The 19,024-nt window shown below is 36.3% G+C and overlaps 1 protein-coding gene across 2 annotated transcripts in view; it reads right to left on the reverse strand.

Annotated features, from left to right (window-relative positions):
- Window positions 1–19,024, reverse strand: part of LOC591166 (high affinity cAMP-specific and IBMX-insensitive 3',5'-cyclic phosphodiesterase 8B) — a 72,261-nt gene that overhangs the window by 13,164 nt on the left and 40,073 nt on the right. The window contains exons 7-11 of one of the 2 annotated variants that reach the window (XM_011670944.2): window positions 17,444–17,532; window positions 13,513–13,631; window positions 12,174–12,247; window positions 10,346–10,507; window positions 2,206–2,238 (exon numbers count right to left, since the gene is read on the reverse strand). In XM_011670944.2, the coding sequence (XP_011669246.2) occupies window positions 2,206–2,238; window positions 10,346–10,507; window positions 12,174–12,247; window positions 13,513–13,631; window positions 17,444–17,532 (477 nt within the window). The remainder of the gene's footprint in view (window positions 1–2,205; window positions 2,239–10,345; window positions 10,508–12,173; window positions 12,248–13,512; window positions 13,632–17,443; window positions 17,533–19,024) is intronic. The other variant, XM_011670945.2, reaches the window with a different exon arrangement.

Raw genomic sequence — 19,024 nt, forward strand, 5'->3', positions numbered from 1 at the left:
ATCACTGTAAAATTTGAGTCCATTTCTTATTCAGTACATTGTGCCATTCATAAGTAACACGGACTTAATCGTTAATTCATTGACATCTCTAAATTGGCAATGATTTTCTTAAAGGTAAAACAGAGTGTTGGTATATAAATCAAAGATACTTTATGGAAATATTCATTTTTTAAATAGTTAGAAACACATCTATTACAAAATTAATAGAAAAACTACTATTGATTTGGTCTTAGACCAGCTTGATGCATAATGAAATATACATGTACAAAATCTATGACCAAATTTATGACCTTTGACTAATGAATTCTGTGTAATACCTTTACTGAAGAAATATTAATTATTTGAGCCTTCCTTCATTTTGAGTTATGACAATATTTGTGTCTTCCTGTAAACAGGCTTTAATCTTTGTTTGAACTCCAAATGCCATAAGTGTGAAATAAAATATCAGAAAATATGCCTTGGGTAAATTGGGTTTCCTGTTTACAACATCATTATTCAAGGAATGCTATGTTGAAAATTCTTCTTTAAAAAAGATACAATATATATGCAGGTGCTGGCAAAAAGAAAATACAAGAGATGATAAATGTTAGATGATTATAAATGAAACCTTCATTAAAAAGAGCATGCTGCCAAAGCAGATCAAGCACACATAGATATTCACAAGATTAACTATAAAACCTCAATGAAAGATTATTGAAAGAGATTTTCTCCCATATTCCTTGAAAAATAACAACACAGCTTCAGTTAAAACAGTTATTGTTATAAGTAGTCTGACCAAATATGCACATTTTCATGATCAAGTCTCTTGTTTACAACATCTTAAGATGACACTATAAGTTAAAATGCCTTAATGACCACCTCCCTATAAAGGCCACCTGCCTTTTGTGGTCACCCATACTTGCCTCGCTCAAGAAAGGTTGAAGAACCTGTCTACAAAGGCCACCTGTCTACAGTGGCCACTTGTTCAGGTTTTCCCTGGGTGGCCTTAATAGATAAGTTTGACATTATTGATAAAAGATGCCATAATGAGATGTTTCCCAGCCCCCCCCCCCCCACCCACTCTCGGATTTCTAACAGAAATGAAGGTTTCCGGACAACTTTTAGAATACATGTCCAAATCACTTTTTGATAAATGTCTGATTGAAATCCGACCGAAGAGCCTTGGAGAAAGACTGGTTGCATATAACTAAACTTGAGATTGGTAGACTTATCATTAGTAATAGTAACTTAAGATTAGTATAACAACATCTAAATACCTAATTTTCTTTTCTCTAGAGGGCCAACTAACCCTGTCTAAAGAATACATTGTGTAACTGCAAACCTCTCTCAAATCTTTCCTCACCATGGAAACCTTCAAAGATTATCTAAATATCTAATTATGCACAGCAACATTAAAGCAAAAATAAGCAAGAGAGAAACATGCAAAGTGAAGATTTGTGAAAGCAACTGCAATCTATTTGGTGCATTAAGTAGTTTAAACCACATCAATTTTGATGCATGTATTTAGACGAGAAAAAGGCTTGTTTTTAGACAGAATGCTTGTCTTTCTTTCTTTTTGAATGTCTAAAATAGTTCACAAATTGTGAGGTTGTTTAATACTGAATAGTATTTATATCAAGATGAACAATAAAAAATAGACCATATTTGAAACCTGTCTCACAACATTATATTTGTGAAGCATGTTTGTTATCAAGGAAAGCATATCATATCTACTGCATGCCAACTAAGGAAGAGAACAGGGTTGATATTTTCAAAGATATGTTATCTTTTATGTAACAAAAAGTAATCTACATAATCTACGTAAGAAAACAGGGTTGGCAGTTTGAAAACTATTTTATATTTTAATGTAAGAAAAAGTAATTTAATTGTTATAATAATCTACATAAGGACAAGTCATTGATTAATATTTGCATAAAGCTGGCAGTGTATGCAAGTAGTTGAGAGAGACATTTGCACAAGCACCAGTAAAAAGTGTTTATTCGGTGCAGTTGCAATTTGTGATGACAAATAACGTAGTTTCACTAGCATGGAAGGTAACATAGTTTTCAGGATATGACCATGGACCTACTAAGAAGGTCCATGATATGACCAGGTTGGTTAAATATAATCATTACAAAACTCAAGCATATGACTTTCTGTAGCTATCTACTGTATAAAAAGCTAGCATGCAGATGATTATTGCTTCAAGCATAAGTGTTAATCTACCTCTTTGAGTGAGGTCATGCTGGCATTGCGACCCTGTGTTACCATGGCGATGGATGATGAGGATGACGACGATGGATCCAGCCATGACATGATGCAAGGTGAGGACATAGTGCATAAGGGATTCAAGTGATAGTGGTTTCGGGTGGGGTTTGGGGGGTGATGAAGGGGGCGATGAAGGAGGTGATGAAGGGGGATGATGAAGGGGGAGGGGGTGATGAAGAGGGAGGGGTGATGAAGGGTGGGGTGATGAAGAGGGAGGGGTGATGAAGGGTGGGGTGATGAAGAGGGAGGGGTGATGAAGGGTGGGGTGATGAAGAGGGAGGGGTGATGAAGGGTGGGGTGATGAAGGGGGGTGATGAAGGGGGAGGGGGGTGGGGAGATAGTGAGGGGGGTGGTGATGAAGGGGGATGGGTGATGAGGAAGGTTAAGAAGATGGGGTGATGAAGGGGAGGGGGTGATGAAGGGGGTGATGAAGGGGAGGGGGTGATGAAGGGGGGGGTGATGAAGGAGGGGTAATGAAGGGGGAGGGGGTGATGGAGGTGGTGATGAAGGGGGTGATGAAGGGTTGGAGTGATGAAGGTGGGTGATGAGTGGGGGGGGAGGGTGATTATTGGGAGTGATGAAGGGGGTGATGTAGGGAGAGGGGTGATGAAGGGGGAGGGGGTGATGAAGGGGGAGGGGGTGATGAAAGGGTGGGGTAAAAGCAAAAGCAGTGGAACCAATGAACATCAAATTATAAAAACATCAGCACAATATTTTTTTTCACAATTCACTACAAATGCACAGAGCAGACAATAATAACATTTTCGAATAAATCTATGAAATTTACAGAGGAGGGGTCCTTAAAAAAGAAAACCTCCTGTGATAACAAAAAATGTCACAAACACAAAGTCATGATGAAATATGTATCACAAGATGTTGTTCTTAATTTAACAAACACCATCACTTTTGGTAACAAGCTGCAGCAGCAGCAAAAAAAAAAGGGATTGAAAAAGAGCTCTGGTAATTAATACAAAAAATTAATATTTAAATATTACTGTGAGAAAATTGAACTTTCACCACATCAAATCTTTAAAGCGCTCCAGCGAACAGACATTTTTTTTTTACACCGAGCCGCAATGGCTATGTATTGTCTTATATTATATATTGCACATGTATTTTTGAGTTAACATTGGTTTAGCATTTAAACACACACCCTAAATTCATACAGGTACATGTACATATATTATGAACTCTCAAGCTGCTAAAGATTTATGATAACACCTCAATTCTCGTTCATTTGCTTACTTTTTTTGTCATGAACTGAACTCTTTTTTTTTCTCTCGTTATCCTTTCCCTCTCCCTCTCTTCCACTTTTCACTCTTTATTTCTTCTCTCTTCTCAATTCACTGACAAACTGATTATCACCATTTTATAACTTACAATCTTTTTTTTTTCTTCATACTTTAAGTTATTACTGAATTTTTAATTCAACTGTTTTTAATGTATTTTTATATGATACAATGTGAGCAATGTACTTTAACTTATTACTGAATTTTTAAATCTACTGTTTTTAATGCATTTTTATATGATACATTGTAAGTCAATTATTGTTAGTCTTTAGACTTTTTTTTTTATTTGGTATATTTGTAATAAAACCGAAAATTGAAATTATTCATACCCTTTCATACCAATTTTTAGAATTTTTTAAGTACGTGAAAAAAATGATTTGTCCTGATCTATGTTTCATGTGACATATTGATGATTGCATCTGAGGGTATTCAACAAAGGCCCAAATTCAAGCACTCCACCTTTCATTATTGAGTTCCGATATACCCACCAAAAAAAAAAATCAAATTTACAAGGAGTATAATTTAGTTGTTAACTGAAATTCCTAGCCTTCCACAAGATTCTGAAGTATGCATATTGTTTGTGTGACAATGGTTGACTGTAGCAATCCACTATTTGTTCTATTTATAGTCGACTGAGGCAGATAAAGTGTTATTATAGATTATACATATATGTTACATGTAGATTTAACTTTACAAGTAATATTCTCTTTCTGAATATACATTTTGACTACACCAATCACCTCAAGAAAAAAAATTGTGGTTAGCTAGAATAAATAAAATTACCGGTAAACAAAAAAAACTTCTATAAGTAAAGGGTTAAGGAGTATAAAGAAAATAAAACCATGTACGCCCTATTTTACGCAAGTTTGTACGCATGCATTAATTATTATACTCAACGAGACATTGAACTATTCACTGAGAACGTATTTAAATTGCAATGTTTCTTTGTTGAAGTAATATTTGAAGCTCATGATTATGATACAGTATAGCCCCATGGAATCCTTTACATCAAGAGCAAAGCTTGTCTTGGTGATTGGTACAATTTAAGTTATTTTTAATTTTTTATCTGAAGCATTCGTTTGCAATTTACGCTTAGGAAATGATGAAAATTGAAAGCAATTTCATTAATGACTTTTCATTAGGTGAGCCTACTGATATATACAGGAGCACTGAATTCAATAGTGCTTCACTAATGGAATAGTGTATTCATATAGCTGTGATGGGATAACTAGGTTGCTGTTCTGAGTGTTCATCAACAAAATGTTCATTCCTGTGAAAATACAAGACATCTTCCAATTCTTATTTCTTATGAATATATTGTAATCAATAACAGAGGAATTGAAGACAACAGGACATTGGTGTGTATTCTTCCCTCAAAATAAAACATTTTATAACTTCTTTCCATGAATACATTGACAAAAATAGCCCATTGTTCGGAGAAAGAGATTCAAGGATATAAAATCTTGGCTGATTTCAATTATCAAGCATTTCTACTCCACAGATGTACATTGATTGATCTTGGTATACAACTATATATATTCCAGAACAATATGTGTTTCAACTGCATTAGAGTAAGATAAGAATGGGTGATGAAAGAAAATGCCTCATGATATTGCCTTTCAGATATCATGCTTTATGCATTAATCGATCCTGTCGCAAAATCATTAACTTACCGAGATTCCCATCTATGGAAAGTAGCTCACATTACAAGAGTACTGCCTCATAATGCGCCTTTATACATGTCATAATTATAGATTGAAGTCATATAAGAATGTTGTTTAAAAAGCTTATTCTTGGGTCTCCGCAATATTTATAGTCAAAACAAAGAGGTATACATAGAAGGAGTAACAATTAGTCATAATTCATGCGACACATTTGTCAGTATATTCATAAATGTACAGTCAACAGCAGAATTATTCATACCCCTTGTAAAAAAAAAAAATGTTGGTGTTTTTCATAACTCAAGCATGATAAGTGGACTGGTTGAATTAGGGCCTTTGTTGAAAAATTTTGGATGTGAGTTTCAGTATGTCACATTCTTAAGATAAACAAATCAGGGAGGAAAAAAATTCCAATACTTGAAAAATTACAAAACTTGGTAAGGGACGGTATGAACAATTTAGTCATTAAGTGTATATAACAATCTGTTCACATAAGGAAAGTAGATCGGCATGTGCCTTTACTCATGGTATGATGTGAAGTCGTATAAAAGTGTTTATATACAAGGCTTATTCTTGGGTGTCTGCAATATGCATGTGTAAAACAAGTATTAATAGAAGGGGTAACAATTAGTCATATTTAATGCCAAATAACTTGCAGATTATAAAGGCCACCAGGTATATATATATATATATATATATATATATATAAATGTATATAGGAAAAGATTTGATATTCTGCTACAGAGATTATAAATAAAGCTTTACTTGAAGAGACTCTGTGGGCGAAATACTATTTAACTCATTATATGGCACATAAATAATCATCCTGTGCTGCAATATAATTATCAGCGGATAGATTTACAAAAAGATTTGAGATTATTTATCCGTTTCAGTGCAAGATCAATCTATACTGGTGTTAAGAGGATTGTCATGGAGCTAATCAAGAACATATATAAAATGGGTAATTTGAACGAAGCCACTGTGTTGCACATGACAGTCCATCTGTCGATTGGCGACTATTGTTTTCTGCATAATTGCACATGTGGCAAATGAGCAAACATGCAGAGAGGCGAGGACAGCAATCGAAGTGTTAAATAAATTGTAATTTTTAAAACTTTTTCTAGTTTCAGTATATGAATTTGATGCAGCAATACGAAGGGTACTCTTTCCTTATTGAATCCCACAAATTACACTTTTCTTTGAAAGTTTTTTAAAACGCTGTTCCATCTTTACCAACATATTGTAAACATCCTTGAAAATAGAGGCTTTAGAATATAGCGACCAAAGCGAACCAGTTCTTCTTGTTTTATGTGTTAGTACAAGAAAAGTATATTCTTTTATTTTTTCACAAAGACAAGCTTCGATATTAAAGGCAGCTACAATTTTAAAGCACAATATAAATAATGGATCAAAGAATAGGAGATGATGTAAGTATTGCCTCTCTGTGTTTATCTTTCTAATTACCCACTGCATCTACTCCTTAATTGCTTTTATTACAAGCTTTAACCTTTCACCTGACGGAGCTTTAAGTTTGTATCAAACACAGCTAGCTTGATGAAGCTTTCATTAGCATTAAAAGCTGAGTGGACTACACATCTCTTGCATGTTAAAGGTAGAGACCAGTTTTGGAAACGCCCCCTCTCAAAAAATGAAATGGAAGCTCTTATTACCAATCATGTGAAATAATCAGTTTTGATTAAAACGTGATCATACAAATTTTGCAGAGAAACCGCCTACTAATTGATATATTTGGGAAATTATTATATCTATTTGGACCTGATAGATATAACCGACGTGTCGCGCACGTGTGCGTAGTCCCGTATACATCTTTCTGTGTACAGTGCTTGTAACTTTACCAAGACTTGGCCAAATTTCTTATCATTTTGATGATTCCAGAACCTTGCAGAACACACAGCTAGGTGACCAACCTTTTCTGATCGATTCCACAACGTTTCTTTCACAATTCAACCGCATGACCATAACTGGTCTTTATCTTTAATATTGCTTACAGATACATGTACTCTAAAAAAACTCTGTCTACATTATAGTTTAACCTTGGCTTAAATTTAGACCTGGATTTAAATTTAGACTAAACCTTGCTTTCAGAAACTGAAATAGATCTTAAACATGAAGTCTGACTTAATTAAACCCAGGTTTAATTAAGCCAGACTTCAGAATACAGGCCTATGGATTTCATGCATGGGTTGTGTAACATGTATTTTATGACATAATGGCTATGAGCTTACAGGCCAGGGGAATCAAAATATCGAATTCCACAACAGCCAATCAAATCAAGGTTTCCATTGAATACCATAAATAGCAAAGTTACCTTTAATGAATGGTAAGTTTTATGCAATGGGGCCCATGTTTTTCAACAACTACAAATTGCAACAGGGAATTCTAGGATACACCTAGCTAGATTTTAATAACAATGAAATAATACATCTATAATAATAATACGCTAAGGCTCCGCGGGGGGCGCGACGTCTCGGCGAGCCTTTGTATTCTATTGTTTTTTAATGAGATCGCCGACCCAAGTTGGTGCGGCTATCTCCTCCTGAACCCTCCCCTCGGGGTACCGGTGACCGGTGCCATCGTCCGCGGGAGAGTCTACTCTAGCGAATTGGCTATACTCCGCCCGAGGTCCTCCTCCGTGTCGACGTCCAGGGCGAAAACAGACGCGACATGCATAATGCAGGATATGCGTGACGACAGAGATACCTCATGGATATTCAACATGACATCCGTAGACACACGACCGATGACTATCCACTCACATTAAGTTGCGTATTAAATGCTCAATGCAAAGGGCGGGATTACCGAGAGTAAAGCATCTTTCTATAGGATGTGCTTTGTTGTAGCTAGGATGTGCTTTGCATGGATTTGCATGTAGTAGCTGCACAAGAGATACACGGGGCTTCCCGTCGACGTCCAAACTTAGAGACCTATTTCCATCATGATTGCCGCGATTTTTATATAGTTTTCGTGAATGGAGGTATGAAATCAAAGCTTATTTTGTGATTATTACGGCCATGTGTACTCAATTTTGATTATCATTTTCTAAAGGGAAAGTTTTGACAAGAAAACCATTGGACTGACAATTCAGTCGCAAGCTAACTTCAGTCACCACACATCACAGTGCAGTAACTCGAGGAATCTCCAACACCGGCACCGGGCACCGCAGGCGTCCGAGGCCTGCGGCGCCTGTGTTTGAGCTTCGTGGAGTTACGCTGGAGTGTTATGTGTGTGAGTAGAGCTGAGCTGAGCTCGAGTCGAAGAGATTTGACACTTTGAAATTGTTATCTGTTGGTTTGCATCATTATTGCCGCGATTTCAATATAGTTTCGTGAATAGATTTACGAAACCTGAGCTTAGAATTAGTAAAAGTATTACTAATGTCTACGTTTTTAAACGACTGTCTGATTTTCTTGTGAAAATTTTACTTTGAAAAATAATTATCGAAATTTATGGTCAGAAATAATCACAATCTAGGGTCTATTATGTTACAGTTCTTGCATCAAATCAATGCATGAAAACTTAGTTATTGAACTAGAAAAATGTTTTTTTTTTTAAATAGGCAATTATGAAGTAGGAAACCTGAAACCCTGAGTTGAGTGTATATTTGTTTCAAGGGGCCATAAACCCCCAAAAGCTCGGGGGTTACGTTCTTCAAAGTTGAGAGATCAGATCGCAGCGAGTTGAGTGTATATACAATATAGGCGTGGGGTCCACGGGTTTCAAGGGGCCATAAACCCCCGAAAGCTTGGGGGTTTTAGGCGTTTAATTAGGGTCAGATGAGCATATTTTTAATACTTTATTTGTGACACTTGCGGGTCACTAATTGGCGTGGGGTCAATACGTAGAGTTGCGTAGTGTTGCTACCAACTACGCTGGCCTACGTTACTATATGCTGAGAGACAGAAAGGGGTACGCAAGATGAACGAAAACAAGTCAACATGTTTAATTTTTTTCGCGTACTTTCAGCGTAGAAACTTGACGCAGAAAGTACGCCTTTTTACGCAACACTATGCTACCCTACGCCAGATCGTCAAAGCAGAAAAGCTTTCCACACAGTAAGCAACCATATAAGCAAACCTGTACGCCAGCCTACGCATAACCTACGCAGGGACTATTTTCCCATTAATACGCAGCCTAATTTCTGCGTAGTCGGTACGCCACACTACGGAACTCTACGCAGTTCCAGTGGCTTAAAGAATAACTACTGGTACAGTTGGATCGTTTTTTTAATTTTTTTTATATAAGGCCAAATTTAAAAAAAAACATGTTTAGCGTCCTGTTTTTTCTGAAAAATGGGAAGGAGGATCGAGGCCCTTTTTTTTTTTTTTTTTTTTTTTTCTTTCAAATGGCTGCTCCGTACATTTTCCCTGACATTCAGGCTATTTTTCAAGATGGCAGCCGACAATTTTTTTCTTTTCTTTTTTAAGATCAGAAAAACATTTTAGCAGTGCTTTTCATGTTTTTTTTTCTTTAAAAAAAAAATCAAAAAAAAAAAATCAAAAAAAAAATTCAAAAAAAATAAAAAAAAATAGGAGAGGCGGCCCCCAGAAAGGAAGCGGGTGGGGACGCTGTTTTTTTTCCATAAAAAAATTTAAAAAAATAAAAAAAATTCAAAAAAATTTCAAAAAAAAAAAAAATAGAAGGCGGCCCCCAAAAAGGAAACGGGCGGGGAAGCTGTTTAAAAAAAAAAAATATATAGGAGGTGGCCCCCAAAAAGGAAGTGGGCGGGGACGCTAAACATGTATATTTTTTTAATGGCCTGAATGGCAAATAAAGTTCTTGGTGGTTTTAATTTAGACAGTCTCTATATATCTATTTACACCCCCCCGCCCCCCTCTAGAATCCCGCGGATTTCCGCGGGTCCTGCTAGTTATATTAATAATACTATTATTATTAATAATAATTATAATGATGATAATAATCATCTTAATCATAATGATGATAAAAATAGTAACAAAAACAAAACAAAACGATAAATTGTTGTTGTTTACCCAGGGTAGCTTCATAAGGGCACTGCAATCATTATATGGAGAGCTACACATAGCTGATTGTAATAAAACATATTTACAGTGCATTACTAAGCAATATCTCTCACTGATTGGTAATAATGATGATTTCTTGATTACTTACAGCCATGAGTCCCCCCACGAGGTCAGTGGTGATCTGGTCATCTTCCTTGACCTGAGCTGGGTTGTAGAGTTCTGAGGACCTCAAGATGTCCAGGACCCGGTCCAGGGCCTGGACCACAGTGCTAGGACTGTTCTCCTGGGCCGTGTTGATGATGTTTATAACCTGAAAATTGAAGTCAAGCATGTGGATTGCAATTTAGGCACAAGCAAATACATGGGAGTTACAAGTAAATTTATGTATATTCTGGGTCAGTATTCTTCATTATTATCAATCATAATCAAATGTTCATCATCCACTTCATCATCCTCTTCATCATCCCCATATTCTTCTCTTTTTTTTTCCTTCTTCTTCTTCCTCTTCCTCCTCTTATTTTTCTTACTCTTCTTTTGCTTGTTTCTCATCAACCTTCACCATCATCATAATAATCACCACCACCACCATCATTACCAACTACTCATCCATCCATCCATTCATCTATCATCATCATAACCACAGTAACATTATCTTCATCTTATATATTACAAAATCATCCTCCTCATCATTACCATTATCCTCCATAGCATCCTATCATCACCATCATTTTCATTACTATTAAAATCTTTAACACGATTATTTTCATCATCATCCTCCTCATGAGACTACCATGTTCAATATCATCTCTCATTTTTGTTTTCACCATCATCCCCCAGGCTCTCATAACCTCTCTCAATTGTTTCTATTCCATACCATCAACACTTTCATTCTCCAATGCACTTTTCATAGGTTTGTGATACAAAAGCAGCTAATGGTAATCCTCATTAACCTAATTGTAAAAAGAAATTAGAACTTGAAACACCTGACAACACTCTCATCAAAAGATTGGAACATCTGCTGTTGAACTAATCATGTATGCTTCCATTATCATCATTGCCATCCTCCTCCTTATATTCATTCCCCTTCGTTATTCCACTTGCTCCCCCTCCTCATCCTCCATCCCCACCGGTTACATCATCATTGAAAACATCATCATAACCGTCTTCGTAGTCGTCGTCATCGTCATCATCATCATCATCATCATCATTATCACCACAACCACATCGAAGGCATCCTTGCCCTTAATATCCATTTCTATTTTTACTCCACAGATATTCTTTGTTTCCCATCTAAACCATAACCCCGTCCACTCTTCAATGCAATTTGCATATGCTTGTCACACAATAGAGGCTAATGACTGTCCTCATTAACATCATTGGAAGAAGTAATTAGAAACCTGATGGGCTGGATAACAGTCTCATCTTTGTGATGGGAACTTCTGATTCAAACTTATCATGTAGGTCATCATCATCATCATCATCATCATCATGACCATCAAATCCGTCCTTGCCCCTTAAAATCCATTTCTATTTGTACTCCACAGGTATTCTTTGTTTCCCATCTAAACCATAACCATGTCCACTCTTCGATGCAATTTGCATATGCTTGTCACACAATGGAAGCTAATGATTGTCCTCATTATCACCGTTGGAACAAGTAATTAGAAACCTGACCGGCTAGCTGCATGATAACAGTCCACTCTACTTTGTGAAGGGAGCTTCTGTTTTCAAACTTATCATGTAGGCCATCATCATCATCATCATCATCATCATGACCATCAAATTCGTCCTTGCCCCTTAAAATCTGTCCTTGCCCCTTAAAATCCATTTCTATTTGTACTCCACAGATATTCTTTGTTTCCAATCTAAACCATAACCATGTCCACTCTTCAATGCACTTTGCATATGCTTGTCACACAATAGAAGCTAATGACTATCCTCGTTATCAAGTAATTAGATGCTAACAGTCCACTCACCTTTGTGATGGGGGCTTCTATGGTCATGGAGTGTATCCTAGCAACCGATTGTCTTCTATTGAGGCCTTGATGACCTAGGGGGTGAGGTGGGATGGAGGGGAAAGAGAAGGGAAGAGTGGAGAATTAATAACGATATAAAAAGAGACAAATGTAATGTATCATCGTGTAGAGAGAGAAAGATGGGAATGAAAGAAAGGGAGCGAGAGAGAGAGAGAGAGAGAGAGAGATGGGATAGATGGAGGTGAATGTGTTGGAAAAAGAATAAAAGAGATAAGAAAAGAGATAAGAAAAAGGGAAATGAGGGAAGACAACAGAGGAAACATATAGCAGAGACACAAATAGAGAAATAGAGAAAAGAGAACAAGTTGAGGAGTGACGGAGGAGAGGGGGAATCAAATGAAAAAGTAGAGAATATAAAACCAAAGAAAATATAGTAGAAATTTAACAGGAACTGACAATACATGATTTAAGAGAAAATGAAATTGTGACGTGTTTGTAATCAGTAAACTTCATACAGATCTCCAGATATCTCCAGATATCTCCAGATATAGTGCAACATAAATCAATGAAATGAAGAAACCATTCAATTGCAAATAAGTTGCTTAATACAAATCATGATGTAACATATTCATTATGAGAGCTGTTTTCTTATCTGAATACTACAAGTTACAGAAATCCGAAGCACGCTACATTTATTTTGTTCATGGCTTTTAAAACTTCTAGAATTGATTTTTTTTTCTGGTAGCTTACCGCATGATATTGTTCACAGGCTTTACTTAAATCTATATTCTTATTGTGTTAACAGCTGTATCTCCAAAAGCAAATCACAGCTCCTTCAGTCGATAGTAAATTCACAATGAATAGTGACTTACAATTACTTTTATATTACAGATAGATACAAATATGGTAAGATACAATTAACTGCAGCGCGACTGAAGACACAATATATTTTTACGATTGATTGCAAATCAATTTTTATTTGAAAGGGTCCAGGGGGTCTTTCACAAAGATCCTAAGACAAACTTAACTCCAAGTTGGACTAATAAATTATGGAGAGCCATTTGTAGCCTTAAAATAAAATATATTCAAAAATGAAAATTGTAGTATTTTAGACTTTTTATAAATTCCACATCAAGAACATGAAAACAGAAAATATGAATGATTTGAATCATCATTTTATGCCTTCTATTTCAACTTTTATAAAATATTTTCATAGATGCTACAGCTTTCCTAGAGATAAGTTCAACTTGGGATCTTTGTGAAACACACCCTGGCATATTTGATAAATCCAGCAAGCCTCAATTGACTCGCTCGTTTGAGAACTGCCCTATTGTCTTACCGTTGGTAAAATCCTGGCCCATCTTGTCGACGGTGTGCTGCAGTTCTTGGCATAACACTGTGGGACCATTGGTGGGCTGCAGGGGAGAGCGCTTGTTGAAGACATGGTGCCGCACTTTCCTGATTTATTTTAAATTATGTTGGCAGACGATAGAGAGATTAAATGAGCAGAGTGTGGGAGAGGGGAATAGAAAGAGATAGAGATAAAAAGGGAGAGAGAGATAGAGATAAAAAGTGTGTGAGAGAGAGATACAAAGGTAGTGAGAGAGATAGAAATAAAAAGGGAGAGAGGGAGAGATAGAAATAAAAAGGGAGAGAGGGAGAGATAGAGATAAAAAGGTAGAGAGAGAGATGGAGATAAAAAGATAGAGAGAGAGAGAAATAGAGATAAAAAGGGAGAGAGAGAGAGAGATAAAAAGAAAGAGAGAGATAAAAAGAAAGAGAAATAAAAAGGGAGAGAGAGAGAGAGATAAAAAGGGAGAGACAGAGAGAGAGTGAGAGAAAAGGAGACAAGCGATGAGAATAAAGAAGATAAAATAATATATGAAAACCTACACTGTACAGGCACAATAACATCCAAATGAATATGTTTGAGAGTTAATGCATTGCTATTTCTTGGCAAAAAGACAAAAATCCTTCATCTTATAACAAGTCAAAAATAAATGATAGATACAAAGAAAAACTAGATGGAATTCGACTGCGCGCAGTCGAAAATGCTGCCTCCGTCATAGAGCAATTTTACAAACCGAAACGGAAGAAATTTTTCAAATTCAAGTTCAATTGTAATCCATTAACATGTTCTCAGAATATCGTGATTACAAGCAATTTCTCATAAACATATATGACCCTTTGATCTTTGACCTCATGACCCTAAAATCTACTCAGTTCATTGGCTCTGCAAGATTTCCTGAGTTAAATAGTAATCCATCTGTCAGTTCTAATGAGAATGCGTCCACAAGCTATTTTTGCATACATAATGAGCCCATGACCTTTGATCTTATGAACCATTCATTGGCTCTGCAAGATACATAAATGATCAAAGTTTGGCAGGAATCCATCAATCTGTTCTAATGATAATACGATCACAAGCTATTTTTGCATACATAATGAGCCGCATGACCTTGACCTTTACCTCATGACCCCAAAATCTAATCAGTTCATCAGCTCTGCAAGTAACATACATGACCAAAGTTTGGCAGGAATCCATCAATCGGTTGTTCAGATAAAGCGATCACGAGCTGTTTTTGCATACATAATGTGCGCTGTGACCTTTGACCTCGTGACCCCAAAATCTAATCAGTTCATTGGCTTTGCAAGATACATACATGACCAAAGTTTGGCAGGAATCCATCAATCGGTTCTTCAGATAACGCGATCACGAGCTGTTTTTGCATACATAATGTGCGCTGTGACCTTTGACCTCGTGACCCCAAAATCTAATCAGTTCATCAGCTCTGCAAGATACATACATGACCAAAGTTTGGCAGGAATCCATCAATCGGTTGTTCAGATAACGCGATCACAAGCTGTTTTTGCATACATAATGAGCCCTGTGACCTTTGACCTTTGACCTACGTGCTCCAAAATGTAATCAGATTGTTTTCCTATAGTGATACACACTATCACTAAGTTTGAAGTTTAAATCTCCAGTGGTTCTTGAGATATCATGATAACAATCTCAATGTATGGAATTTCATAAGTTGACCTCTGTGACCCTTGACCTTTGACATACGTGCTCCAAAATCTAATCAGATCGTCTTCCTATGGTGATACATACTATCCTAAAGTTTTAAGTTTAAATCTCAAATGGTTCTTGAGATATCGCGCTAACAAACTCAATACAAGGAATTTCATAAGTTGACCTCTGTGACCTGTGACCTTTGACCTACGTACTCCAAAATCTAATCAGATCGTCTTCCTATGGTGATAAATACTATTCCCGAGTCTTAAGTTTAAATCTTAAATGGTTCTTGAGATATTGTGATAACGGTCAAACGGGACGGACGTACGGACGTACGGACGGACAACCCGAAAACATGATGCCTCCGGCACCACCTTCGGTGGCGGAGGCATAAAAATCAGTGTGTCAATCAGTGGAGAGCTGTTTTACACACTGACGTCATTCATGAATATAAAAACACATAACTTTCTTTCTTGTGGTATTTCTTAGCCAACAATAGCTTCAGCAAAAGTATGTGGTCTACCAGTAATGTAACAGAGTGTAAAATACTCTGCAAGACATTATAATTTTTCAAGGTGATGCATATAGCATGTTCTCAAACTATTTAATTTCCTTGTGGTACTTGTGGTTCTGAAGAATCAAATTATTTCATTAAACCGCTATCTACAATTCTGCATGGACAGTACCCTTTTCGAATTCAAAACTTATCACGCCAATTAATAACGCCCATTAACTTCCTCAGTTATTTTCTGCAAATTCATGTGGGTATGAATTAAACACGCCCGTCATACAGCTATTTAAAGATAAAGTTGAGTTCTGGTCGTGTTATTGCATTGTGAAAGGACTGTCTGGAAGTGATAAAAAAAAACTTGATCACTTAAGTACCAAGGTATATCACAAGGTTTTGATTTCATCAATTTGATAAGAAATTGACATAGTTTTGTTGAAAGCCACATGCAATGTACACCTTAATGTATATACTGGACTACACAAAAATGTAGCCCAAAAGGTTTGTTCTAAACAATTAAGTTCTTTCTTGAATTTTTTCAAATGCGAGGCCATTTTCACAAGATCTTTCTTTTAGGAGGAATTTTTCCTACGCTATTCTTCCACAATAACAAAAACAGAACAAAAATGCTCATACAAGATTTTTTTCACCTTCCCAGGATCGACTAAGCCTTTCTTTAAAGCCCCACTACACTAATTATAGCTACTTGCGCCCTCTATTAGTAAACAATGTCTAAGCGGTACCCGTCGATCCTCCACAATCCCTTTTTTCTTATGTTAATTGAGAGCTGATTTGATACGAGATAACCACCTGCCAGTGACCATGCAAGGAGGAATCCCTCCTGGCCAAACTAGTACAGCCAGGCTTAACTCTCATGAGGGTATGTGCTGTAACAATCTTGGAGTTATGCAACCAAAGACACCCTGAGGCTTTCACGTCATACATGGCATGAACAGGCTCATTTGGCCACAAATACAAAAAACATCAACATAAACCATTTGAAAAAGCAGGGCGTCAACAACATATGGACACAATAAGGTTTGTCTTATACCTTGGAAAACAAACAAGTGGACTAGGAATTTTGAATATTTGTCTTTAAAACCCTTGATATCGAAATATATTATCCAATATAATTGTTTTCATAATAACAAAATAAAAGTGGTTGATTTAAACCAAGAACATTACTTTCATTAAATTAGGAACGGTTGGCAGCTATGTAAAAACATGTAGATGATATGTAAATACATGTAATGTAAATGCATGTAGATGGTATGCAAATGCATAGGTGATATGCAAATACATGTGGGTGATATGCAAATACATGAAGATGATATGTAAACGTATGTAGATGATATGTAACTGTTGTAGATGATATATAAACACATGTAGATGATGTGTAAATACATGTAGATGATGTGTAAATACATGTAGATGATGTGTAAATAGGTGTAGATGATATGTTAATACATGTAGATGATGTGTAAATAGATGTAGATGATATATAAACACATGTAGATGATGTGTTACATGTAGATGATGTGTAAATACATGTAGATGATGTGTAAATACATGTAGATGATGTGTAAATAGATGTAGATGATATGTTAATACATGTAGATGGTGTATAAATGCATGTAGATGATGTGTAAATACATGTAGATGATGTGTAAATACATGTAGATGGTATGTAAATACATGTAAATGATTTGTAAATTCATGTAAATGATATGTAATGAAACTCACCCTCCATATCCAATAACTGGTGAAATATGGACGACTTGAGGAATACTCTCTCCGTTCCTCTTCTTTGAATACAGCATACCTTCCCATGACTGCACCATCAAGGGAAAAGATGAAGAAGAAGAAGATGGGAGAGAGAGAGGGGGAGGGAGGAAGAGATGGGAGAGAGAGAGGGGGAGAGAGAGAGAGGGGGAGAGAGAGAGGGGGAGAGAGAGAAAGAGAGAGAGAGACAGACAGTTATACAGATATACAGAGAGAGATGGAGAGAGACACAGACAGAGAGAAGAGAGACAGAAACAGAGAGAGACAGAGTAAGGAAAGGGAAGAGTGCGTGGATGTGAGAAAAAGAGAGGAAGTAAGTGAGAGAGAGGAAGATATAGAGAGAGATAGAGACAGAAACAGGGAGGAAGAGAGTAAGGAAAGGGAAGAGTGCATGGATGTGAGAAAAAGAGAGGGAGTAAATGGGAGAGAGAAAGGGAGAACAGTAGAGAATCATCATTTGTTTTGCTTCAACCAACATTATTGAAATTGAAAGTCTACCTGTATGACAAAACATTTCCTTCCTACAAAATTCCAGTTACATGTAAATTTCCTTTGCATTTTCATCCCCTTTCATTTTCCTCGCCTTTCAATTCTATATTTTCTTCCTGTCCATGTAGCTCATTCTTGCATTGCAACTATTCAAATACAATCAGGAAAGAAACGTGAATACAGCAACTTATCTGTGCTTTGAACAGAACAAAAGAAAGCACGCCTTGTGGTACATGATTGTGCTGTATTGTAAGCAAAGGAGACAAAGATAACTGGACAGTATTTATATTTGCTATTTGCTGATAGACATATTATAGTTTCATTAATCAATGCTACCAAGTAAATGTAAATTTCAAAGTACATTACTTAAAAGGAAAGGAAGAACATGAAAGGAAAAAATAATACATATATATAGATAGATATATATGAATGTGAATAAAAGTTTTAAAAAATCAAGTTCTCTCAAGTAATCCAAATAATAGTTCTACATCTACTTCTGATGTGGAACTACCACCCACATTCATTAACCTTCTGACTGCTGAATTGGTTAATTTACATAGGCTTAATACAGGAGCCACCCAATTCCAATAGTCAAGGGGTTAAAATAATCAATTAGAAAAAAGGTCTTTCAACTACACCATACCTCTTCCTATAATGCACTCCCTCATGATATACATACCATATTCATCATTACTCATTTCATGATTTACTGTGAAAAATCATTTAAAATTCAATTTAATTCATTTCAGTTTATAGTCACAAGGATGAATATCATGATAGCTAATGGCGCTAACTTCTTGCCATCTCCAAACTAAATGCCCATTTTCATTCAAGCGTTCAGCTTTCAGCGATGAAATTAAATTGAATTCATGCTACAGTCCAATTAATGCTGAAGAGTGAGGCCATCTCAATTCCATGGCAACAACAGACAACAAGTGTACTATACAGCACAGAATACGGGTAGTAACACACTTTTTCAGAGGTCGATTGTTTACAAGTGACGCGTGTGGTCGAGATAATTACATAGATCATACAAGTCACGCACCCACTTTC

This window comes from Strongylocentrotus purpuratus, unplaced genomic scaffold, assembly GCF_000002235.5.
Source record: "Strongylocentrotus purpuratus isolate Spur 01 unplaced genomic scaffold, Spur_5.0 spur5_scaffold_9, whole genome shotgun sequence".
In the NCBI taxonomy this organism is placed as follows: Eukaryota; Metazoa; Echinodermata; class Echinoidea; order Camarodonta; family Strongylocentrotidae; genus Strongylocentrotus; species Strongylocentrotus purpuratus.